This window comes from Abramis brama (assembly GCF_963993115.1).
Source record: "Abramis brama genome assembly, chromosome: 13".
Classification (NCBI taxonomy): domain Eukaryota; kingdom Metazoa; phylum Chordata; class Actinopteri; order Cypriniformes; family Leuciscidae; genus Abramis; species Abramis brama.
Window position 1 is genome coordinate 12,487,616 of NC_139975.1, and position 25,390 is coordinate 12,513,005.

General features: G+C 37.2%; 3 protein-coding genes across 3 annotated transcripts; all 3 read left to right on the plus strand.

The window, feature by feature from the left end:
- Window positions 1-2,558: 2,558 nt before the first annotated feature.
- gar1 (GAR1 homolog, ribonucleoprotein) lies at window positions 2,559-7,337 on the plus strand. The gene is made up of 7 exons (XM_084132452.1): window positions 2,559-2,656; window positions 3,038-3,252; window positions 3,353-3,507; window positions 4,184-4,243; window positions 5,798-5,909; window positions 6,062-6,172; window positions 6,822-7,337. Exons 2-7 carry the CDS (start codon window positions 3,048-3,050, stop codon window positions 6,830-6,832), a joined length of 654 nt encoding a protein of 217 aa, XP_083988578.1. The 5' UTR covers window positions 2,559-2,656; window positions 3,038-3,047; the 3' UTR covers window positions 6,833-7,337.
- Window positions 7,338-15,157: 7,820 nt separating this feature from the next.
- On the plus strand, window positions 15,158-19,415 carry adh5 (alcohol dehydrogenase 5). Its single transcript, XM_084133268.1, has 9 exons — window positions 15,158-15,289; window positions 15,874-15,975; window positions 16,799-16,940; window positions 17,051-17,138; window positions 17,608-17,827; window positions 17,928-18,188; window positions 18,456-18,591; window positions 18,982-19,120; window positions 19,240-19,415. The coding sequence occupies exons 1-9, from the start codon at window positions 15,272-15,274 to the stop codon at window positions 19,262-19,264; spliced, it is 1,131 nt and encodes a 376-aa protein (XP_083989394.1). The 5' UTR covers window positions 15,158-15,271; the 3' UTR covers window positions 19,265-19,415.
- Window positions 19,416-20,209: 794 nt separating this feature from the next.
- On the plus strand, window positions 20,210-25,304 carry eif4ea (eukaryotic translation initiation factor 4ea). The gene is made up of 8 exons (XM_084133615.1): window positions 20,210-20,327; window positions 21,454-21,557; window positions 21,670-21,765; window positions 21,900-21,963; window positions 22,045-22,158; window positions 22,283-22,422; window positions 24,323-24,452; window positions 24,537-25,304. The coding sequence occupies exons 1-7, from the start codon at window positions 20,310-20,312 to the stop codon at window positions 24,435-24,437; spliced, it is 651 nt and encodes a 216-aa protein (XP_083989741.1). The 5' UTR covers window positions 20,210-20,309; the 3' UTR covers window positions 24,438-24,452; window positions 24,537-25,304.
- The last annotated feature ends 86 nt before the right edge of the window (window positions 25,305-25,390 follow it).

Consider the following 25,390-nt stretch of genomic DNA (forward strand, 5'->3'; position numbering starts at 1 on the left):
TTCTAAATGTTATACTAAACTTGGAATAATTTTAAGTCCAAACTCATTGATAGATTTTGCAACAAAAAAAAAATGCGATTTCTTAGTTTCCAAATGTGACTGCAAAAATAGTGAGAGACATCTTCAGATTCACAAACAAATCCAGAATAGACAACTTTTTGGGTCTAATGAGGTGCTTAGTGGTCCATGGGGTTCCCTCCGTGTGTAATTATGCCAGAGCGGAAATGTACTTACACTTAGGGGAGATAAAAGTATTTGTAAAGCTATGTAAGTACAGAAAAAGAGTGGTGTAAGCGATCAATAATTAATTTACTTTCAGCATTCAGGGGCAATTAACAGACTTTTCCCTCCATTACAATCTACAAGGCCACATTGCCTTCTCTACCCCGTAATCTGACTGACCAGTGTGACAATCACGGATTACCCAACCACGAAATCGATACATTAGGATAGGAACCACTCCACATTTGTGCAATTAAATCACATGGTTCATGTCCTGAAATGCACAAAAGGAATTTGTGGAGGTAAAGAACTTGTGAGCCTTGCAATGGGGAATTTGAACTGCCTAGCATTTTAGATGCCTTGGTTTTGAATGCTATCATCCTTGATGAACAATTTTTTTGGCTCTTCTAAACATTATTTAATATTTCACACGTTATGAAGGTTTAATCAAGTGCATTAATGTATGTTAAATACATAATATATTAGGAACAAAATAATTTTTTTTCAGTTCTGTTTTGAAACTGTCCATTCAGACACATGCTTTGCTCATCCAAAGCATTGTCTGGGTATGTCTTCCATCTCCTCAATGAAAAGTAGCACAGCTTCTGAGCATGTGTGCTATAAGCCTAACATCAAATATTGACATTCAGATGTTGTAGTGTCTCTCAGTCAGCCAAGAAGAGATAAAGTCAAAATTCCAGTCACTGTCAGGTTAGGTGCAGGTATAAAGGCAGGATTTATTCTCTAAAAGGTTTAAGGGAAAGTGTAAAGGTATTTGTGGTACAAGATATACAACACAAGGTTATAATAAGCTCCACATAAAGTGCGGCACTCCTCTTGACGTAGGGTACTCTCTCTCTCTAGCTGTATAGTGCTCTCTCTCCCTCTTCTTCAGTACACTACTCAAGTTCCCATGCTGGATGCTGACAGTTGCCTGCGGCATTCAAGAAAAAAAAAAATGAGGTAGAGAGATTCGGGGGGAAACTGACTTCTATTTACAGATATCGCCTTCTAGTGTGTAGACCCAGGAGAGCCAGCAGTTCCCTGATCAGAATCCAAATGTTCCGGTCCCTCACAATCATCACAGCCCCTTTAGAGAAACTGTAATCTACCGCTCAGCTCATCATGTGTCAAGACTGACCTCTGCTGTTACCTCAGTGCATGCATTCATATACAGTATATATGTATACATGTATATATATGATAATATTAATCTCTATTTATCCAGAGGTTACTGTATGTCAGCTGTTTCCGGTCTGTATCCAGATCAGACCACAATGCAGCCCTGAATTTCAGCAGAGATCCTCGTCGACGTGACAGCCGTCAGCACAGATCCTCAGCAAAGACCACAAGAACCAGACAGGTCCTTTGCACAGACCCTAGCTTCGGCTCTGTTTGATTTGAATCCGATCTTCAAGCAAAAGGAACTGGATGAATATTCGAATGCTAATTTCTGACTTGTGATGCAGCCTGAATCATGATGACACGGCGTTCATTTGTTGGCCAGAGGAGCACTGGCCCCCAGACTGAGCCTGATTTATCCCAAGGAATTTTTTCTCCATTCTGTCTCCTGATGTTTGGGTTCCTTGCCAATGTCACCTCTCTGGCTTGCTTAATATTCAACAATATTTTTTATTTGACTGCACTGACCACATCACTGTTTGTCTGCAGAACTGCTTTATAGATTGATAATTGATGATATTTACAATGGAACTGAATCAACTCTGAACTGACTTCAGCTGAACAATGACACTATTTTCATTTAGAGATGCCGTATACAGCCAAAATGAACTCTGTTCGCATCAGTGAATCATTTTCCTGTTGCTGCTTTGAAATAATCTGTATTGTATTAAGCGCTAGGCCTATATAAGTAAAGGTACCTTGACTTGACTTGACATGGGTGACGAGTCATTTAGAATCTGAGATGTGCTTCTTCAAAATCTTTTTTTGTCATCTAGTTGTATTTATTTTTTACAGGCTGTGTAAAGTGAGTTCTAGAAAAGTGATATATGAATGAAACCTATTTTTACATGAAATTAACATCAAACAGTAACAAAAATGTGAAACAAATGTTAAAAATGTAAACAGTAAAAATGTGCCAAAACTATTAGATCAAAATATTTTATTCAACATATATAGGCCCTAAATGAGAAAATATGTATGTATAAGTCTTAAAATAAACATAGACATTTGAAATTTGTGCTATTGTAGCCTAATATGTTAACTTTTTTCTATGAAGAATGTTGTAAACCGTAAGTTTTGCTTTTTCTTGACACGAACGCCCCTATCGTCCAAACATGGTCATGACTTCCTTGTTTACGACAGTCTGTGCCGGTGTTCATTTACGGCAGGCACAGTGTGGCAGAAGGCACATGTGTTTTCAGAGTCAACAGCGTGTTCATTGATTTGATAGTCCAACCGAGCACATTTAAAGGTAAATTGTGCTTTTCACTTTTCAGTGCAAGTTTTAGAATAACATATGTTTATGTAGAATACCGGTTGGTGTTATTTATCTATAAGTTATATTTCTTTTTGCAATTGGAGGTATTAGATGTGCTAAAAGGCTAACCTCCCTGGTTCACCATGCTCGACAGTACTCCAGTACAACTGTTATTTCTTTCCTGTAAGATATGATATTATGATAAGGAAAGTTTTAAAATCCCCAAAATGTTCACCTTAACGTTAGTCTTTTCCTCCAGGTTTTTTTTTTTTGGATCATCAGGATGATTAAACTTCATGCTAACGCCGACTTATAGTATTTAATAACTTACCACGTTGCCCAGTGTAACCCGCGATTCTTTTATGTGTTTTACAGGATCTTTATCATGTCATTCCGCGGGGGTGGTGGTCGAGGAGGGGGTCGTGGCGGTGGTTTTAACAGAGGTGGTGGTCGTGGAGGTGGATTTGGAGGTGGTCGTGGAGGTGGATTCGGAGGGGGTCGTGGAGGTGGATTTGGTGGGGGTCGTGGAGGTGGAGGTCGAGGTGGATTTAACAGATATCAAGACTTTGGTCCACCGGAATATGTTATCGGTAAGATATATTTGCTTTCTTTCATGCCTCTGTTTGTTTTTGCATTCTATTGCGACTGCTTGTCTCAAGCTATAGGCTAAATTGTATTGATGCTCCTCAGCTGTGGGAGAGTTCCTGCACCCCTGTGAGGATGAAATTGTCTGTAAATGTGTGACGGAGGAAAACAAAGTCCCCTACTTCAACGCTCCTATATATCTGGAAAACAAAGAACAGATTGGAAAAGTGGATGAGATCTTTGGGCAGATTCGTGATTTTGTATCCTTAAATGTTTTTGCATGTGATGTTGGCAGTGCTGTCAAATTTTACAGCGACTTCAAAACTTAATAGTGACAGTTAAGTGAAGTGTTCTTGTGTAATTTGTCCTATAAACCCAGACAGCAACATAGTGTCGGTCCACATTTGGGCCTTGTGGAATTAATGTACCTGGGCCAACACTATGTTGCTGCCTGGGAAAGCCTACTGTATTGTATTTGATACATGAATGTCTAAGGCCAATTATTATCAACATGATCAAAACCTTGCTGAAAAGCGGTTGCACACAATTGATATTTATACTAAAAGGCTTTTTACTTGCCAATATAATTAAAAATTAAAATTTTATATATATATATATATATATACATTTTTTTTTTAAAATTATATTATATTGGCAAGTAAAAAGCCTTTTAGTATAAATGTAAAAAAAAAAAAAAAAAGTGCTGCACTTGTGTGTTTGCTGTCAAAACTAATAATTTTATAAAATAAATGCAAGAATAGCTTTCATAGTGTTATTAATTTTTCAAATCATATGCAAATCATTTCTTTTAAATTATCTTGTTTTTTCTAAAGGATTAATACATTTCCACTTCAATAAGGTTTTTCTGAATGTTATTTCATATGTCAGGCTTTACAGGATTAATGAGCTAAATTGTTTCCTTAACAAATTCCTCAGTATTTTTCAGTCAAACTCTCTGAAAATATGAAGGCATCCTCCTTCAAAAAGTTACAGAAGGTAAGCTCAGTTTTTTTATTTTTCTGGATGTGTAATGTTTATGAACCCTATTTTTATGGTACTTTTTAACTTTATATATATATATATATATATATATATATATACATATATATATATACACAAACACACAACACTGTTGTAATAGAAATTATTCAACCCAGGTTTATTGGCATAATTTACAGACTTTCAGCTGTTTGCAATAAACAAATCAAACATAAATAATTGAAATAGCAATGCAACTTTTGCAATGAAATGTGACTTTTACAGTCTCAAAAATTATTCGACCCCTTCATGGCAAGCATCTTTACTACTTTGTAGAACATCCTTTTGCTGTTGCATGACCTGCTGCAAACAAGATGTATAACCAGACACCAGCTTCTGGCAGCGTTTCTGAGGAATCTTAGCCCATTTCTCATGAGCAATGGCCTCCAGTTCAGTAATGTTCTTGGGTTTGCGTGCTGCAACCGCATTCTTCAAATCCCACCAGAGATTTTCTATGGGGTTCAAGTCAGGTGACTGTGATGGCCAGTGCAGAATCTTCCAGGACTTCTTCTGCAACCAAGTCTTCATTGTCCTTTTGGAAGTTCCAATGATGCCCAAGCTTCAGCTTCCTCACTGACAGCTTGACATTTTCTCCTAGGATTTCCATCTTGTCTTCAATACACACTGCAGGTTTCCAGTGCCAGAGGATGCAAATGAGCACCAGAGCATCACAGAGCCACCATGCTTAACTGTAGGCAGAGTGTTCTTTTCAGCATATGCTTCATTCTTTTTCTTCCAGACATACCCCTGATCCATAGGGCTGAAAAGTTCCAGTTTTGTTTCATCGCTCCTCAGAACAGAATCCCAAAACTTCTGTGGCTTATTTATATCATTTTGGGCAATTTGGAGCCAACTTTTCTTGTGCTTTTGGGTCAGTAATGGCGTACGTCTTTTTGTCGTTTGTTTTTGTACGTCTTTTACGTTCTTTTTGGACCATCTTTTGACATATTTCTAACATGCAGTCAAATGCAACACTCAACAAACCTGGCCAGTTTAGACATTTCATGTGTTCTAGCTGAAGCACACCTGGTGCAGCTAATGAAGCGCTTGATTAGACAACACCCATTTTTTAGACTTGTGCTGTTGTGAGGGATTCTATTCAGTGGGTTGAATAATGTTGAGACTGCAGACGTCACTAAAAGTTGCATTTTTAACTTTTGGGGAAACCACTTGAAACATTTGTTGTGTTGAGCTTATATATATATATATATATGTAACAAGATGTAACACCACATAACTTTTTCCTTTTTTTGCGGTCTTCTCTATTTTTTTAAAGAACACCCCACTGCTTATCAGTTTTATTTCAAATATTAGACAACGATCAGTGTTCTTTTAGGATATCCATAATTTAGAAGCAGATATTGCTCCAGAATATCAAAGGGATTCGTATGAGCCTTCAAGCAGTTTTAATGGCTTGCTTCGGCTGTTCTGCCTCTTATCAATACCCTAGGATGTGACTAACAGTATTATGATGAAAAATATTTTAATTAACGTTCTCTCCCTTTGCATCAGTTCTACATCGACCCCATGAAGCTGCTGCCCCTCCAGAGATTCCTCCCCAGGCCTCCAGGTGAGAAGGGGCCGCCCCGTGGAGGTAGAGGAGGAGGAAGAGGTGGAAGAGGAGGTAAGACCACACAAGAAAACAATATACATATGCTGATTGGTTCAGTTTTATCATTATCTCTGGTAATAACATCTGTTTAATTAACACAGAATTGTGTAGCATTTACATTGTGCTCTACACAATGAATCCTAAAACGAGTGTTGTATTTGCAGGAGGCTTCCGTGGAGGTCGTGGAGGATTTGGCGGGCGTGGAGGTGGCAGAGGAGGCGGTGGTGGAGGGTTCAGAGGAGGCAGAGGTGGAGGCGGTGGACGTGGATTCAGAGGTAAGTTAGCAATGCTGGTCCTCAGAAATTAATAATGAAATTGGATGAAAGTACTTAATTCAGGTAAATGGAATATTTTATCCAAAAATTAGATTTAAAAAGATCCATCATTTGATTTTCAAACACATTCCTTGGTTACCGGTCAAAAGTTTGGGGTTGGTAAGATTTTAAATATATATTTTTTTAATATCTCATGCTCATGCTGCACCAATACATGCATTTATTTGTTTAAAAACAGTACAGTAAAATTGTGAAATGATTAGAATACAAAACTTTTTGTTGTTTGTTTTAATATATAGTATAAAAGTATAATTCATTCCTGTGATGTCACATGATATTTTAGAAATCATTCCAATATGCTGATTTGGTGCTTAAACTTTTTTTCAAAATTGTCCTGCTTAATATTTTTGTGGAAACTGTGATGCATTTATTTTCAGTATTTTACAATGAATAGAAAGTTCAATAGAACAATGTATTTGAAATAGGAATGTTTTGTAATTTTGTAAATGTTTTTACTGTCACTTTTGATCAATTAAATTCGTCCTTGCTGAATAATGGTCATTTATAAAGTATGAACATATCTGAGCTGCTCTTTTCCATTTCCATTGTAGTAGGAGTAACACCTAATTTTTTTCTACTTTCTTTGCAGGTGGAAGATGATGAAGGACTCATAGGGTGGGATCTGTCCTGTCATCTTCTTTGGAAACTTCTGGTGAGAAGCCAGAAGCAGCATTTGGGGCCTTGCCAGAGTCTTTTGACTGTTAATTCATGCCTCTGTTGTACAGCTGAACTTTTTACTTTTTGTATTATATATGTATTTTCTCAGCAGTGGATTTTTTTATTTGATCTACTGATAGGACTAATGTTTTAAGTTGCCACATGTCTGTGTACAAGAGGACAGGAGTCTCCACAACCTTACGTGGTTGGTTTGCATCCACTTGCGTTTTTAAATTTGCTGGAGGTTGGACCAGTATCTACTTGAACAACGTAACATAACGGGTTATGTAGTGACAAAATGGTGAAGTTAACTCCACAAATAATGATGTAAAAAACTTTCATTGTTGGATAATAATGGATGTCTGCATTTACAGAATTGCAAATTGTTTCAGTTGACCTCCAGATGCCACCATGGACTTGCAAAATAAAATCTATGTTATATGGTCAACTGCAGTTTTGTTTTTAATTATTTTGTGATGTACCAACATGTTTGCTATTGCTAAAGTGTAGATCTTGGGTTGTGACATCTGAATAGGAGAGACTTGAGTCTGCAAACCTATCAGAGATTGTTTATAAAAGGCAATGCGTATTATCAACAGTTAGAGTGAGTGTTTAGTCAGGGATTTTCCAGATCTTCATCATAGAACCAGACAGAAGTGAGAATTGTCTAGACTTTTCTTGGAAAAGCAATACTATGGTGCTGCTGACTACAGCTTAAAGTAACAATAATATATAAAAAAGAAAATGTAAATAGAAAAGGATTGCCAGAGCTTTATTCCTAAAACTGGTGTGTTTTTGGTGACTGTATATTTAAAAGTTCCTAACAGTAAGGGTAAAATCTTTCCGTGGCAGGGGCAGCTGCCACTGGCGCCTGTCACTCGACCTGCCACCGCTATATGCGCCTGTCACTCAACCTGCCGCGCCTGTCACTCGACCTGCCACCACTATACGCGCCTGTCACTCGACCTGCCGCGCCTGTCACTCGACCTGCCACCACTATATGCGCCTGTCACTCGACCTGCCACCGCTATACGCGCCTGTCACTCGACCTGCCGCGCCTGTCACTCGACCTGCCACCGCTATATGCGCCTGTCACTCAACCTGCCGCGCCTGTCACTTGACCTGCCACCGCTATATGCGCCTGTCACTCAACCTGCCGCGCCTGTCACTCGACCTGCCACCGCTATATGCGCCTGTCACTCGACCTGCCACCGCTATACGCGCCTGTCACTCGACCTGCCGCGCCTGTCACTCGACCTGCCACCGCTATATGCGCCTGTCACTCGACCTGCCACCGCTATATGCGCCTGTCACTCGACCTGCCGCGCCTGTCACTCGACCTGCCACCGCTATACGCGCCTGTCCCGCGACCTGCCACCGCTATACGCGCCTGTCCCGCGACCCGTCACGGCTATGCGCCTGTCCCGCGATCTGTCGCGGCTATACTCGCCTGTCAGTCGACCCGTCACGGCTATACTCGCCTGTCCCGCTTTCTGTCACGGTTATACTCGCCTGTCCCGCGACCCGTCACGTCTATATGGGGCTGTCCCGCGACCCGTCACGGCTATACTCGCCTGTCCCGCGACCTGTCACGGCTATACTCGCCTGTCCCGCGACCTGTCACGGCTATACTCGCCTGTCACTCGACCTGTCACGGCCAGGGGCGGCTCCAGAGAATTTTTAACATGTGCTGAGGGGGTGCTAGATCGCTGAGGGGGTGCTAGATCATTGACTGGGGGAGCTGCCTAATTATAGGCTATATATATATAGGCTACATACATAAGTTTGTTTCCGCCACAGAATAAAACATTTTAAAAGATAATTGCGACTTTATTTCTCAGAATTGCGAGATATAAAGTCAGAATTGCGTGAAATAAAGTCGCAATTGCGTGTTATAAAGTCAGAATTGCGAGATATAAAGTCAGAATTGCGTGAAATAAAGTCGCAATTGCGTCTTATGAAGTCAGAATTCTGACTTTTTTTCTCGCAAAATGCAACTATATCACGCAATTCTGACTTTATAACACGCAATTGTGAGTTTATATCTCGCAATTCTAACATCTTTTCTTAGAATTGTGAGATATAAACTCACAATTGTGAGATATAAAGTCCAATTCTAAGGGGAAAAAAGACGGACTTTTTTTTTTTTACCTCAGAATAGTTTATATCTCACAATTCTGACTTTATAACACGCAATTGCGACTTTATATCATGCAATTCTGACTTTATATCTCGCAATTGCGACTTTATTTCTCAGAAATAAACTTTATTTCGCAATTCTGAGAAAAAAAGTCACAATTCTGACTTGATATATCGCAATTGTGAGAAAAAAAGTCAGAATTGTGAGATAAAAAGTCGCAATTATTATTATTTATTTATTATTCAGTGGCGGAAACAAGCTTCCATATAAATGAGCAAAACTTGCCCACTAAATATTTAGCTATAATATTCAATTATTTTAAAGACCACAATTAAAGTTTTAATTTTATTAAATTGAACAAGCGCAATTTTCAGCATTCAATCAAATAGAAAAGATGTTTTATTAATAATAATGTTATTTCAACATAATATCTCGGTATTCCGACATAATATGTGTGCGTGCAACAAGCAAGATGGGCATTTGTAAATCCGGTGACGCGTGCATTGATTTTTATTAATAAACTAGTGTTTTCTGGCAGTGTTGGCTGCAAAGATGAAGTTGACGATCGCCATATTCGTAGTGAACGCGCCAATAGAGAGAAATGCACATAATGGATTACATAATCACAGAGTAGCCTTTTTCTTTTCGTTTTGAATTATTTCGTTTAAAGACATTTCAAGCTTGGTGTATTTGATGTATTTCTCATGTCTATGTGAGGCATACACTGAGTTTCGTTAAGTTAGGATGAGATGCGCTCCAGTTCACGTGCAATGCAAGTGACTGCACGGGCGCCTCCATGATTATATTGTCCGTTATATTTGCTTCCTATTTATTAAATCCAGGCAATTGGTTGATGAAAAATTGATTAAAATTAAGATACAATTTATACAAAACGAAATTCACTTTAAAGAAAGGCTTTCTACAAAACAAAACTTAATAAAGTGGTCAAAATCATGTCTGACCCGCTCCATGTCTCTTGATATATATTGTGCATCCTCTTACTTGTGCTGTTCACTTTTCATAAATCAACGTAAATGGAAAAAAATAATACTATAATATTTTAACAAATATGAAACTAAATGCGCTTATTTAATGGCTACAACAGTATAGTAGGCCTACATCTGTATTTGTACAAATTGCTGCACATTCATATAATTCTGAACTGTGCACACATGAAAGGCATTTGTTAAAATCAAGTTCATGGATAATTGTGCGTGCATTTATTAATCATTATGATACTAAAATCATAACAAAGTAGGATATGCTATGTACAAAAAATCAGATGAGCCCAGAATATGAACGCAAAGTTTAACTACACGTTAAGCATTTTCCTCCCATAGAAAAACATTAAGAACACTTAATGTGGCTTAATGCAGATTAGAATGTCCCCTTATTATGTCGAAATAACGAGATATTATGTCGAAATAATATATTATGTCGAAATAACGACTTATCATGTCGAAATAAGACTTCTTAATAAACACTGTAAAAAATGATCGTAATTTTAATGGTAAAAGACTGTAAAAATGCTACAGTGAAAAACTGTTAATTGGTTAACAGAAAGTTTCCGTACTATATACGGTAAATAACTGATAGATCTAACGGTACATTTAATGTAATTTTACTGTAACATACCGTTAAATTTACAGTTTTTGAAAGTGAAAAAACAACTCATTGTATAATTTACAGTGAAAAACCGTAAATTGACATTCCCACAATTCCCTGTGACACTTCACATTTGATGTATTTTTGTTGAAATAACTATGTTTGTTTCTTCATAGTTTTCTTCGTTTTTTCTAATCAGTTATGTACATTAGGGGTTTATGTTACATTTATTGTTGTTAAATTAATGTTTATTGCATTTTTAAAATTTCATGTGTTACCATGATGGTGTTTAATGTTTGTGTGAAGGACACTGTGCAGCTTCTATATTATTAACTTTCTTGTGGAAGAACTGTTTGTGTTGAGCTTTGATTGATCATGTGACTCTCATCACTGCTGTGATTGGTGGTTATCAGTGTACAAAACAGATATTAATACTTCAATAGGACGGTAAATTAACATTATATCATATTACTGAAATCCAATGTTAAATATACAGTTTTTTCCGTAAAAACAATGGGAAGAAATTACAGTATTTTTTTTATAGTAAATTTTTTTTACAGTATTTTTCCGTTTTTTAACAGAAATTTTCTGGCGCCTCTGCTGCCAGAAAATTGCCGTTTTTTTGCGGTTTTTTTTTTTACAGTGAATAATAAATTAATAATAATAATAATAATACCAATAATAATATTGATAATGATGATAATAATAATAATTAATATAGTAATAATAATCATTGCTATATCAAGCCAACCTCACTGCATGCTATCTTAAGGTAAACTTGCACTAGCTAATGTTGGACTACTGAGACGTTAGTCACGGCCAAGCTATTTCATTGTAGCCTATTTTGTAATTCAAAGGATATTCAAAATATTTCAAGACAGTGCACCTTCTGGTCAAAAGTTATACATATTTTCCAAAAATGTTGATAACTTTTGAATAAATCTGCCTATTGTAATGCCACTTGTAAGGTTTGTCATTGTCACCTCACTCTGACCACATCACATCGATTTCGTAATGCGCCACCTATTGGTCGAAAATGATATAGGCTACCATTTAACCATAAGTTAGGCTACTGTTTGATTTTTCAGCCATTTGCCCAAAATCCTCCAAAAAGTGTTTAATTGCTGGTTGCAGTTGGTCTGACACTCCCAGCAATGTTGGCATGTCTTGTCTGCTTTTCAAATCTAACCTAAACAGTGTTAGATTTTAATAAAAATAAAAAAAACATTCAAAATCGGGATGCGTTTTCCAGGTTATCTTTGTTTTTTTAACAGTAGCCTAACTTCGGGTCACGTGACAGGCACAAACAGTGGTTCGACTTCGAGTGAGAGGCGCATTTAACGCTCATGGGACGCAAGGCAGATGCATAATAGCGGTGTGCATAATACCATAATGCACACCATGCGGTGTTAATAATGCATAATACCATAGCGGTGGCAGGTCGCGGGACAGGCGCGTATAGCGGTGGCAGGTCGAGTGACAGGCGCGTATAGCGGTGGCAGGTCGCGGGACAGCCGCGTATAGCGGTGGCAGGTCGAGTGACAGGCGCGTATAGCGGTGGCAGGTCGCGGGACAGGCGCGTATAGCGGTGGCAGGTCGAGTGACAGGCGCGTATAGCGGTGGCAGGTCGCGGGACAGCCGCGTATAGCGGTGGCAGGTCGAGTGACAGGCGCGTATAGCGGTGGCAGGTCGCGGGACAGGCGCGTATAGCGGTGGCAGGTCGAGTGACAGGCGCGGCAGGTCGAGTGACAGGCGCGTATAGCGGTGGCAGGTCGAGTGACAGGCGCCAGTGGCAGCTGCCCCTGCCACGGAAAGATTTTACTCCCTCTCGTTCCTAACTGCATGTGTGATTAAATAATTTATAGAGTGGTGCTGGTATGACATCAGAACCCGGAAGTCTAATTCGCCACTTGTTCCTTGTGTAGGACATTATGAAAAATCCACCTTCCCTTGCATAAATAAGATGATACCTCTTCCCTAAGAGAGAGAGAAAAAACTTGTTTGTGTTTTAGCATAAATGTACGGTGATGCACTGCCACATATTATTTTTTTCCACTCAATTACGTTGTAATAAGATCTTATGTCATTAAAACGACATCTTTTTCTCGTAGCCTAATGACGAGATGCTATGTCGTTACAATGACATATTTTCTTGGCCTTATAAGGACATGTGTAGTCATGTACAAAATATGCCTTTATCCACATAAAATGGATAGCCAATTATGTCTTTATCATACATCTACGTTCACAAAGCTGAAGAAATAGCAGCCCCCAATGGACATTCATGTTAAAAGATCAAATTCTGTACACACCTTATTAATAGCAGATGAGCCCAGAATACGAACATTGCGTTTAATTGCACATTTAGGCTAAGCGTTTTCCTCCCATAGAAAACCCTTATAATAAAGAAAAAGCTTAATGTGGCTTATTAATAGGCTACTTCAGTGATAAAGATCAAATGCTGTAGGCTACACACCTTAAACCATACTATCCTACAGAAAAGCAGATGACCCCAGAATATGAACGCAATGCATTTAATTACAAGTTAAACGTTTTCCTCCCATAGAAACCCTTTATTAAAGAAAATAAAGGTGGCTCTCAACGTGTCTTTCTATGGGAGGATGGCATTGCAGTGCAATATGCTTAAAATATGCTTATTCTATTCTGTGTGTGGATGGAGCTTTAACAGCATCAATTGGATAAATATTAGAACCTCAGTGTGTCAGAAATATGGGGGGAACAGAATCCGACGGCAAAAAAAAACAGCTGTCGGAATCCATTCCCCCACTCCCATAATGAGAGTTGTTGATGTAATGGCTTAAAAAATGATGATTTTATTTTTGTGTGAGGATGGAGCTTAACTTGCATCAGTTTAAAGAATATATTTTTTTCCCTTTTATTATGATAGGACAGTATAGTATTAAGAAAGTTTGACGAACCGGGACTTGAACTCGGGTCGCCCAAAGCTAAAAAAAAAAAAATTGTCAGGGCATTGACCACTAGGCTATTGTGGCTAGTAAGTTGATGCAATTTGATATATCTTAGAACCTTTTTGTGTAATAAACATAAGGGGAACAGAATCCGACAGCAAATAGTTCAGCTGTCGAAATCCGTTCCCCCACCCCAATGATGAGAGATGATGATGTATCGGCTTAAAATATGCTTATTCTATTCTGTGTGTGGATGGAGCTTAAACAGCATCAATTTGATAAATATTAGAACCTCAGTGTGTCAGAAATATGGGGGGAACAGAATCCGACGGCAAAAAAAAAACAGCTGTCGGAATCCGTTCCCCCACTCCCATTATGAGAGTTGTTGATGTAATGGCTTAAAAAAAATTGATTTTATTTTTGTGTGAGGATGGATCTTAACTTGCATCAGTTTAGAAAATATTTTTTTTTTCCTTTTATTATGATAGGACAGTATAGTATCAAGAACGGTTGATGAACCGGGCCTTGAACTCGAGTCGCAATAAGCTGAAAAGCAATTAATGGCAGTGCAGAGTGTTCTGACCACTAGGCACTAGGCTACATGCACTCAGTATTGAATGTTTCGATTAATCCTAATTGCTTGAATGACTACTAGTCTAGAAAAATCTTTAGTCTATGGCAACTCTAATCAATAGCCTACATTTAATATTTGACATTAGTAATTAGTATCCAGCTCTTTACATTCAATTAGTTGAGTTAGCATAATTAAAGAACTAATAAAATAATAAAATAAATTTTAAATTAAGATACTAACCATATATTTCTATATAGCATTGCTTATTCCACCACACAATGGACTGTTTATAAGGTGACAATCCGTTATACATGTGAAGATTGTAGGCTGTATCTTGAAGATTTTTATATTGTATTGTATCTTCTGTTATAAAGATGAAGACTGACATTTCGTTAATTAAACAAAATAAGAACACATGTTGTTAAAAATAAACAACTTAGGTTCTGACTACTTTTTGTTTAATTATATCTCTAGGTAATGAAGAAATAGCCTATTAACAAAAATAAATCTTATATAATATATATAAAAAAACTTATAAGCCTAAAATATATATATTTTTAAAAGGGCCTCATTGATTAATTTTGCCTGATTGGGAGCTGCTACTATTTGCTTAAGCTTTTTGAACATAGAAGTGTGGTAAAGGCGTGAAGCTATACATTTTATGTGGATAAAGGCATATTTTGTATATATACACATGTCCTTATAAGGCCAAGAAAATATGTCGTTTTAACGACATAATCTCGTTAATTACGAGAAAAAGATGTCGTTTTAACGACATAAGATCTCGTTATTACGACATATAATTGAGGGGAAAAAATATGTATGTGGCAGCAATGCGTCACCGTATAAATGTAGGTCCTTGTTGAACATTTTCTCCGTAAAGTGTGTAAGCTAATCCTTATATCCAGTGTCATATTTACAGTGTAGGCATCATAAATGCTTTTGAACATTGCTCTTTGATTCATTATTTATCAGTTCAACAGACCTATTAGATGCATAAGCGCTGCATGCGCTGAGAAAAACAACGTACATTGCTCAAGCGTAACCACATCCTGGTCTCTCATTGGTGGAAGAAAGCTGTTCTTTAGTTTGCCACACCTCTCCTTCCCTTTCTCTCGTGGTGGAAGAAAAGCATGGACACAACTGGGAAAGTAAGTTAGCAGCGAAATTTGCCCTCACCCTACAACTACGTAAAGTATTAATAGTATACATTTGTGCGCGTTTAATGTACACAAATGTGCAACATTTGTGAAAAACATCGAGTGTCAAGACAATGCAGTTCAATCAAAACCGCTTTCAACTATGTAGCAGCACTTGTGCATGACAGGAGTGCAGATCTAGGTATACAAAGATCCATTGTGCTGCTTTGACCTGTTTTCCGTTGCCCTTGTTTTTTGTATTCAGCTTTGTGACAATGCATGCATAAAAGATCAGAAACATGTTATTCTAATCTCTATATTGTTGCATTCAACGCGGCCTTTCTCCTTAACCACAGATTTTTGTTTTTACAGCATGTAAATAGAGATTCACATTATGTTGTGCTAATTTTGCTATACATAAACTGTATTAAACATCACTTGTTTTTGTGTTTAACTGCTTCTCGTCCTGCACAGCATCTACATAAAGTCATCTAAAGCAGTGATTTGCATAACCTTCATTTTAGGTGAAAAATAGTTACCGAAGCATCTCTTCTAACAGTGTTTATGAGCTAACAGCTTCTTTGATTCATCCTCAGGTGATCAAATGCAAGGCAGCAGTGGCCTGGGAGGCTGGTAAGCCTCTTTCCATTGAGGAGGTGGAGGTTGCTCCACCTAAAGCCCATGAAGTTCGAGTGAAGGTAAACCATTAATCTGAACATTGTACCTCTTGACAAAAGCAATAGGTTATTTGAAGTGCATAGATTGTAGACGACACAGAGTACTTTGGTGCTTTGTAAAATCTTTGTTTTTAAAGTCACCATGACATCAAAATGGACATTTTTTTTTTTTTATGGAATATTGCAGTGTTAACTATAAATGATTTATCCATGCACGTAATTTTTTTTAAAAGTCATGTGCCCTCATAATCTTTAATCACAATAACTTCCCCTCCCTCTTGCAACAGCATCTGTTCTCTGATGATGCGTTTACTGGCGTGAGGGTGGGACAACCTGTCACATGAGATCATAGCAAACCACAATCATCCAATCATTGTTTTAAAAGCCGTTTCACTCAGATATACAATAGGGGGAAAAAGACTATTGCAACTTCCGTGTCATGCTGCCTATAACATTTTAAACTGACATATCGGGACATTATGAGATCTTTTTATAATTGATATAGACAAGATTTCTCTTTTTAAATTGCACCAGCTCTGCTAAAGCTGTAACAAACCGGCTTGCAGCTGCACACTGTCAAAGCACCATGTTTTGTGACAGATTTACACAGAGCAGCAGTTTCAGTTTTGACCCTGCTGTCTTCAGTGTCTTGTGCCATGCATGATTATGTAGAAGTGTTGTGTTTATGATTGTGTTCTTTATTACAAATAATTAAGCAATCAACACATGTATAGAGAAAAATGTATTGTGCTTTTAATAATAATAATAATAATAATAATAATAATAATAATAATAATATATTCAAATATAATGGTGAGACATCTTGTGTGGTTTTGTGTTTCAGATTCATGCTACAGGTGTGTGTCACACTGACGCCTACACCCTGAGTGGAAGTGACCCTGAGGGCTTGTTTCCTGTCATCCTGGGCCATGAGGGGGCAGGCACTGTTGAGAGTGTTGGCGAAGGGGTCACCAAATTCAAACCAGGCATGTCAAAACAGGCTATTTACCCTCACTTCAGTGACATTTAATGTGTAAAATGTGAGCAATGTTGGGAGATGGGCTGAAATCCTGAAGCTCTTTCACTTTTTGTGAAGGTGATACTGTTATTCCACTGTATGTACCCCAATGTGGAGAGTGCAAGTTTTGTAAAAATCCTAAAACCAACCTGTGTCAGAAAATCAGGTAATTATTAATTGTTTTCCATCATCATTCTCACCTTTATGAAAATACGCTACCATTCAAAAGTTTGGGGTCAGCATGATTAATAAAGTGATCAAAAGTGATAGTAAAGAGATTTTTAAAAAAATGCGGTTCTTTTTAACTTTTTAATTTTATCCATCAAATAATCCTGAAAAAAAAGATCATGTTTCCACAAAAATATTAAGCAGCACGCCTGTTTTCAACATTGATAAATTGTTTGTTGAGCAGCAAATCAGCATATTAGAATGATTTCTGTAAAATCATGTGAGACTCACATCACATTTTAAAATATATGAAAATAGAAAAGTTATTTTAAATTGTAATAATATATCATGTCTTGGTAAACATTAGAGATTGACCCAGACTTTTTAATGGTTGTGTAGGTCATGTTATTGTTCATGCTAACTGTAATTTGGTTTATAGATGCTCAGTTGTGATGCAATTCTTTTAGGGTGACCCAAGGTCAGGGTCTGATGCCCGATAACACCTCCAGGTTCAGCTGTAAAGGCAAGCAGCTCTTCCACTTCATGGGTACCAGCACCTTCTCCGAATACACTGTGGTGGCAGAAATCTCTCTGGCCAAAGTGGATGAACATGCCCCCCTGGACAAAGTGTGTCTGCTGGGCTGTGGCATCTCTACTGGATACGGAGCTGCCATCAATACTGCTAAAGTCTGCTTCATTTAATTAATGTGCATGTCTTTATAATTACTAGAATGTTTCCTTCTGTCTTAATGTCACATGGTCAATAGACACATATTCCCCCTGCTAGGTTGAAGCCGGCTCTACTTGTGCCGTGTTCGGTTTGGGAGCAGTTGGGCTCGCAGTCATAATGGGCTGCAAGTCAGTCGGTGCCACCAGGATCATTGGCATTGACATCAACCCAGACAAGTTTGAAACTGCCAAGAAGTTCGGAGCCACTGAGTTTGTGAACCCAAAGGACCACAGCAAGCCCATTCAGGAAGTGCTGGTGGAGCTGACAGATGGAGGGGTTGACTACTCCTTCGAATGCATCGGCAATGTTGGCATTATGGTAAAACTGCAGAAACATCAGGCGTTTAGATAGGGATGAACGAAAGCCGACTAATACAGCCATCCAGATGTCTACAGCAGAACTGTAGATCTCAGCTTAGTTGAAGTCATCATTGTTCCTCAAAATAATTGCTGCCATGGTAACTCATAATTAGAGACCGTATAGTTTCCACTATTGTACTTGTGTGAAGTGCATAATTGCCCAGTTGTATACGGCTTAGGATGCTCATAATGACCATTATAATTGTCACTTTTCTTTTGAATTCAGAGAGCTGCTCTTGAGGCTTGTCACAAAGGCTGGGGAACCAGTGTCATCATTGGTGTGGCAGGGGCAGGGCAAGAAATCTCCACCCGCCCTTTCCAGCTGGTCACAGGGCGTACATGGAAAGGCACAGCTTTTGGTGGTGGGTGTATTATTTAATTTAATTTATTTTTAGTAATTTATTGTTTAATTATTTTTTATTGTAATCATATATTAATTGTGATATGATTTTATATTATTGTTGTATGGTTATATTATTATATTTTAATATAAATGTTATAATGAATTTTACTTTAATATTATATTAATTATGAGATATGATTTTCTTAATTTTGTATAATATTATTATTATGTTTTATTATTATTATTTTATCTTATTTTTGTATATTATATATTTTTTAATTATATATTTTTATGTTACCATTTACATTTTCAGATAGCATTATGATATATGCTTTTAGCATGTAGCATATAAATATAATATATTAGGTAATTAACTTCATAACAGAAGGATTTTCTCTTTGCTTTTAAGGTTGGAAGAGTGTGGAGAGTGTTCCTAAGCTGGTGAATGACTACATGAGTAAGAAGCTGATGGTGGATGAGTTTGTTACTCACACATTGCCCTTTACCCAGATCAATGAGGCCTTTGACCTGATGCATGCTGGGAAGAGGTACATGCCTTATAAAATGCCGGTTTTTATCCGGTGCTGTTTGGTAATATCATATTAATGCAATGTGGGAAACAAACTGATATCGTAATGCAAACTTTTCTCTTGTGCGTCTTCCACAGTATCCGAACCGTCCTGCAGCTTTGAGCCTTCAGGTTCAAACATGAGTCCTGCCATGAATAAGACTAATCATCAACATCCTTGTCTCAATAGTTGCAGTGTTGACTGTTGTGTTAATTAATGGTTATTTGTGTGTAGAGTTCCAGTTACACACTGAATAAATGTACCAAACACAAAACATTTTGTGTCTCCTTTTTATTTTATTTTTTTTATAGTTAAAATGTTGAAATATTAATGGCTTGGCATCAAATTCTATTCTGTGTAAATCTGCTCTGTTATAAATCATAAATCTTGAATGTACATTAAAACCATATAAAATATCCAAATATTATATGATGCATGTATAAAATAAATCAAATGTATTCAAAAAGACTTCGGTTAAAAACATTGTCAAATAATGGTGAAATTCTCGATAAACACGATAACTATGATGATAAAGGAATAGCAGAGTTCACGGCACAGAGGAACGATATTGTTGAAAATCACTTTCAGAAAGATTTGTTTCCAGCTAATGGACGATAAAAAACATTGACAGCCAATCAGAATCCATCCTGGTAGGATGCAGTTACTGAACTGCAGCAGACAACTAAAGTGCAGCCTGTGCTTGACCACTGGTGTGAATGCTAAAATTATCCTTATAGTTATCTTCATAGTTATTGTTCGTGAACAGGCCTTTAAAGTCGGCATGAAACGTATATCAGAGTAAAAAAAAAAAAAAGAAGAAGAAGAATTGTCCAATTTGATTTCATGGTGACTTTAAATACAATTTTCCCTAATAAATTCGACTACGTTCAGTTATAGAACATTTAAAATTACACATTGAAATACATTTATACTTATCAATCTATTATACTGATATGCATAAATGAAGTACTTAATTGAAAAACTAGGGTTTGCTCAAGCAATGAATCATAAACAACCATAGCTTTACGGCGGGAGTCCGTCTTCTCTCTGTGTCCTCTAGGGGTCGCTGTCCAAACGCGTGCTCCTCGTTCACTCACATGTGTTCGCTTGAGTTTGGCCAATCAAATGGTGTTTTCACACACGGAAAGACCCTTCACATTTGTAGAAGATGGCGACTGCTGAACCGGTGAGTCAATATAAGTGCCCCTACAAACATTGTGATGATATCCGTGGTAGTTATTAATGTTAAATACGTGTTTTATTTTGGTCAGTGATTGTGTACAAGGACAAATATGTTGCTGTGGAGTGATATCTCTTAAAGCAAACAGCTCATGTGTCTGACTGTCGCACATATGCGTTTGAAGGATATTGTGCAAAAGTGTTATCTTAAATATTTCATGTTTTTATCTGTAAAGTGGGGCTGTGAGCATATTTGATGGTTTCTCTGTGAATTTAACATGTTGTTTAGCCATCTCTGTTTCTGTGATCTAACTTAGACTTATGGTTTGCTGATGTGTCACTAAAAATATAGTGTGGTTTGTTTTTAGTCTCTATGGACAACGTTTCATGTAGCTCAAAAAACATATTTTATTAAAACTTAATATAAGTATATAAGTCCAATTGTTTTTCAGTTTGTAATGTTTAAAATGACCTATTGTCAATGTCAAAATGTCTACAGTTAACACAGTTACTTGTTTAGTTACAAAATTATTGGTCTTTCTGTCTTTTTCTTTCTAAACATACATATTTGTTATTGTAAAAATGAAAGGATACTTGAGGCACCATATCCACATACAGCCTTTGGAGGACCTTTATGTTGGCTACATTTTCAAAAAAGGGCAGTTTTCTGAAGAAGTTCCTGCAAGAACTTTGAAGAATATACATTATTCTCTCAGTAACTCTGTCATAAAGGAAATACTTTGAGACACTTTAAATATTATATTTAAGTTATTTGAGTATGCAGCAGGAAATTTAAAGGGTGCCTAGAGGTTCTTCAGGAGGTTCTGCCAGGTTCAGAGCCTGAAGAACCAAAATGGTTTATTCTGTTTATTTTTAGTGTCAGATATCTTAAAAAAGTTTAGTGTAATATTTAAAGATAAATGTATGTGTGTGTGTGTGTGTGTGTGTGTGTGTGTATATATATATATTATTATTTTTTTTATTTTTATTTATTTTTTCCATATATTTTTTTTTTACTGCTCAACAAAATAGTTATTTTGTTTGAAATGTCACTTTCGGCTGGTAAATGTTTAGATAAAATAGTGGAAATGTAACAGAAATTAAATGTAATGTATTGGAAATGTTCCTTGTAGGAAAATTCAACAAATCCACCAAATTCAGAAGAAGAAAAAAAGGCTGAAAATACACAAGAGATTGTGAGTCTGGAAGATTACATTAAACATCCTCTGCAGAACAGGTGAGTCACCTGGCCACACACATTTCATGGTTTTTGTGCATTGTAATGCAAAAAAACAAAACAAAAAAATCTGGAAGAGTGATCTGTTTTTTGTTTTGTTTTTGGGTGATAGATGGGCTCTTTGGTTCTTTAAAAATGACAAAAGCAAAACATGGCAGGCCAATCTCCGTCTCATCTCAAAGTTTGACACAGTGGAAGACTTCTGGGCGTAAGTATTAACAAGAGGGAATCGAAACAACATGGACAGCATGAATGATTAAGAAAACCTTTGGTTAAATAAACAGATTGTTAGTTGTAAGCAGCAATGTGGCACTAACACAGGTTTTGGTGTTCTGTTCCCAGGTTATACAATCACATTCAGTTATCAAGTAACTTAATGTCAGGATGTGACTACTCCCTCTTCAAGGTAAGGCATAGTATAGCATTCTCAAGATATTTTAGTATTTTGAATCCATCTAAATTGATCCTTTTGCACTTTTCGGAGCAGGATGGCATTGAGCCCATGTGGGAAGATGAGAGAAACAAGCAGGGCGGCCGCTGGCTGATCACCCTGTCCAAACAGCAGCGCAGAGCCGACCTGGACCGCTTCTGGTTGGAGACGGTAAGTTCGCACTCTGTCTAGTCGGTTTAACTGCATTATCTGCAAAATTCATTGTGTGCTCATTAATCCTGAAGGCTTAGATGCTCTATCTCAATTCTGTTTTTATTTTATTTTATTTTTTTAGCTTTTGTGCCTTGTGGGAGAAGCATTTGATGACCACAGTGATGATGTCTGTGGTGCCGTCGTCAACATCCGAACAAAGGGAGACAAAATAGCGATATGGACGACAGACTACGAGAACAAAGATGCTGTTGTACACATAGGGTAAACATAGTTTTGAGAAATTATACCAATATGAACACCTAGGTTAATGTCAGCAAGAATTGAAAATTCACCCTATCTATTTTTGAAATGCATGTTATTAATCTTATTTTTCACCGATTCATCTGCACATATTTCATTTCTGACCTCAAAAGGTCATAACTTGATCTTCAGTTGAAACGGCAGACTTCTCTCTGGTGATGTTTGCAGTACTTCTCCATTCATTTAGTCCTCTTAAACCCTGCCCCTTCAAACTCACATTCATCTGCCTCCATTCTTAAAGTCAGCATGAAATGGAAGTTGTGGTAGTCTTGTGATGTATATCCGAGTGAAACAGCTTTTCAGACTAGAACAAATGTAGGGCAGAACTTGATTTTGCCCATCGGGAATTGATTGGATTATGGTGGTTTGCTATTACAATAACACTGCAGTATCCCATTAAAAAAATGGTCCATTTTGATTTCATGGTGACTTTTTAAGGGTGTGTTCACACTTGGCAGGTTTGGTTTGATTAAAATTAACTCTGGTGAAGTTCATTTGATTAAGTGTGAACACTGCCATTCTAACCCTGTTACGCACCTAACAAGCGGACGGAGACCCCTGAAAAGGTGGGTATCGGTCCGCTTCCAAGCGAACTCTGGTGCGGTTCGAATGAAATATGAACGCAACACGGACCACAGACATCTAAACGTACCAAAAACAACCTAAAAAAGACCGAATGCTGAATCATACCTGTTTTTTCTCGTCATAGGAGCTAAGTTGCCCAGTATAGTTCAGTACAGGCGTCAGGAACAACGTTGTTTGTGTGCAACGGTGGAATTCCAGCCGCTGTTTTGACTCCTTCACACATTTTAGAAACTCTTCGAGTTCTCAGCTGGTCAGAATACCATCATATGTACACACCTACAGCAAGCTCATTTAGCCCAGAACACAGCATTGGTTTGGATGTTCGTCAAGTTCTGTCGGAAATAGTTTTTAGGTTTCAGGTTCAGTCTAAAATGTACAGTGTGAACGCTAAGTCAACTAGGACTAAATGTATTTTTAATTATTTTGTCTGAATCAAGAGAACCGAACTACAAGTGTAAACATACCCTGAGTGCCATGCCGACATCTCCAAGTGCCTGTCCTAATTTTATTTTATTTTTTTAATTATTATTCTTTTCCAATAATTCGTTGCACTCGGATGTAAGTCACCAATATGGAAGAAAAGATCTGCCGCTACTTGTTTAATCGTGACTTAAAGGGTTAGTTCACCCAAAAATGAAAATTCTGTCAGTAATTACTCGCCCTCATGTTGTTCCAACCCTGTAAGACTTTCGTTCATCTTCGGAACACAAATTAAGATATTTTTTATTAAATATGAGAGCTGTCTCACTCCTCCATAGGCTTCTATGTTATTGAAACTTGCCGGCCCAGAAAGTTAGTAAAGACAATGTTTAAAATAGTCCAAGTGACTACAGTGTACAAACTCATCCATAAGTTTATCAAGCGACGAGAATACTTCTTGTGCGCAAAAAAACCCCTAAAATAACGACAAAAAGTATTCTCGTCGCTTGATAAACTTAAGGTTGAGCCACTGTAGTCACTTGGACTATTTTAAACATTGTCTTTACCAACTTTTCTGGGCCGGCAAATTTCAATAACATAGAAGCCTATGGAGGAGTGAGACTGCTCTTAGATTTCATCAATAATATCTTAATTTGTGTTCCGAAGATGAACGAAAGTCTTACAGGGTTGGAACAACACGAGGGCGAGTAATTACTGACAGAATTTTCATTTTTGGGTGAACTAACCCTTTGATCTTTACAATCTTTTCATTTGTGGCTACAAGGTAGACATACAGTATTATCTTATGTCTTGTCTTCATCTGTAAATTGCTACATTTTTATCTGTTTATTCACAGGCGTGTGTACAAGGAAAGATTAGGTGTGCCACCAAAGGTCATCATTGGATTCCAGTCACATGCTGACACGGCCACCAAAAGTGGTTCCACCACCAAGAATATGTTTGTTGCTTAAGGAGCCTTTTAAACAGTGGGTATTTCTTGATAGAGCCTTGTAAATTTTTATATTACATTGTTAATTAGTAAGACTGTTCATGCTATAATTTCATTTCAGATGCTGCAACAACAGTCTGAATCTTTATCATATTCAAATCTTCATCGAAAGAGACAGAAAAATGAAAACAAAACTGTCCTGGGATCTGACCTTTTCACAGAATGCTGTGGGGGAAACACTAGAAAATTAAAGGCCTTCAGATAATTACAAAACTGTACAGTGTATAAACAGAGCCACGTTCTTTTTTTTAAATGTTACTGCATACTATTAGCAGATATTTCGCTGGTGGTGATGGGAAGTGTATTCAATTCAATTTATGAATGTTTTTCTTTCATATTCTGTTCACTTTTTTATGTTGAGTTGCAGTTACTAAATCGTAAGTGTAATTTATTTTAATTTGTTTTATTCAATCTATTTGTTTCTGCTTTGGGGTTTAGTGTTCGAGTGATGTGGACTGATCATGATATTTCTAATTACACTATTAAAACAATTCTTGTATTGCAGCTTGAGAATGTCAACGGTTGATTCTGTTTAAAGACTTGTATAAATTTGTATTTTTGCAGTCTTGTTCTACATTCCTCATGTAAAGTGTTCAAGGCAGTATTGAGAAAACTGATCTCCATTTCTAACATTTTCCTAAGGGGTTTCATTGAGTAGCCTGATAAAAAAAATAATATAGAAACCCCTTTCTTGAAAATGGGTGCTTATTGAAAATGTATGGAAATTGACTGTAAATAAAATGTACAGTGCATTGTCTATATCCAGTAAAGAGCCACTGAAATGCATATGTTGACGATAAATAAACAATCCTTTCTGAGATTCTTGAAATGTGGGAACCATTTTCTCATTCCAGTAGGTTAGAATTTTGTAACCATTTTAGCTAAATATATATTTGCTCATATATATATATATAT

Bases quoted from the DNA above. Each gene is read 5' to 3' on its own strand.
- gar1 (XM_084132452.1), top strand. From the start codon at position 3,048: ATGTCATTCCGCGGGGGTGGTGGTCGAGGAGGGGGTCGTGGCGGTGGT. The intron at 3,508-4,183 runs GTATCCTTAAAT...CAAATTCCTCAG, and splicing joins TTGGGCAGATTCGTGATTTT to TATTTTTCAGTCAAACTCTC. The intron at 4,244-5,797 runs GTAAGCTCAGTT...CCTTTGCATCAG, and splicing joins CCTTCAAAAAGTTACAGAAG to TTCTACATCGACCCCATGAA.
- adh5 (XM_084133268.1), top strand. The intron at 17,828-17,927 runs GTCTGCTTCATT...TCCCCCTGCTAG, and splicing joins CTGCCATCAATACTGCTAAA to GTTGAAGCCGGCTCTACTTG. The intron at 18,592-18,981 runs GTGGGTGTATTA...TTTGCTTTTAAG, and splicing joins GAAAGGCACAGCTTTTGGTG to GTTGGAAGAGTGTGGAGAGT.
- eif4ea (XM_084133615.1), top strand. The intron at 21,964-22,044 runs GTAAGGCATAGT...TTTTCGGAGCAG, and splicing joins GTGACTACTCCCTCTTCAAG to GATGGCATTGAGCCCATGTG. The intron at 22,159-22,282 runs GTAAGTTCGCAC...TTATTTTTTTAG, and splicing joins ACCGCTTCTGGTTGGAGACG to CTTTTGTGCCTTGTGGGAGA.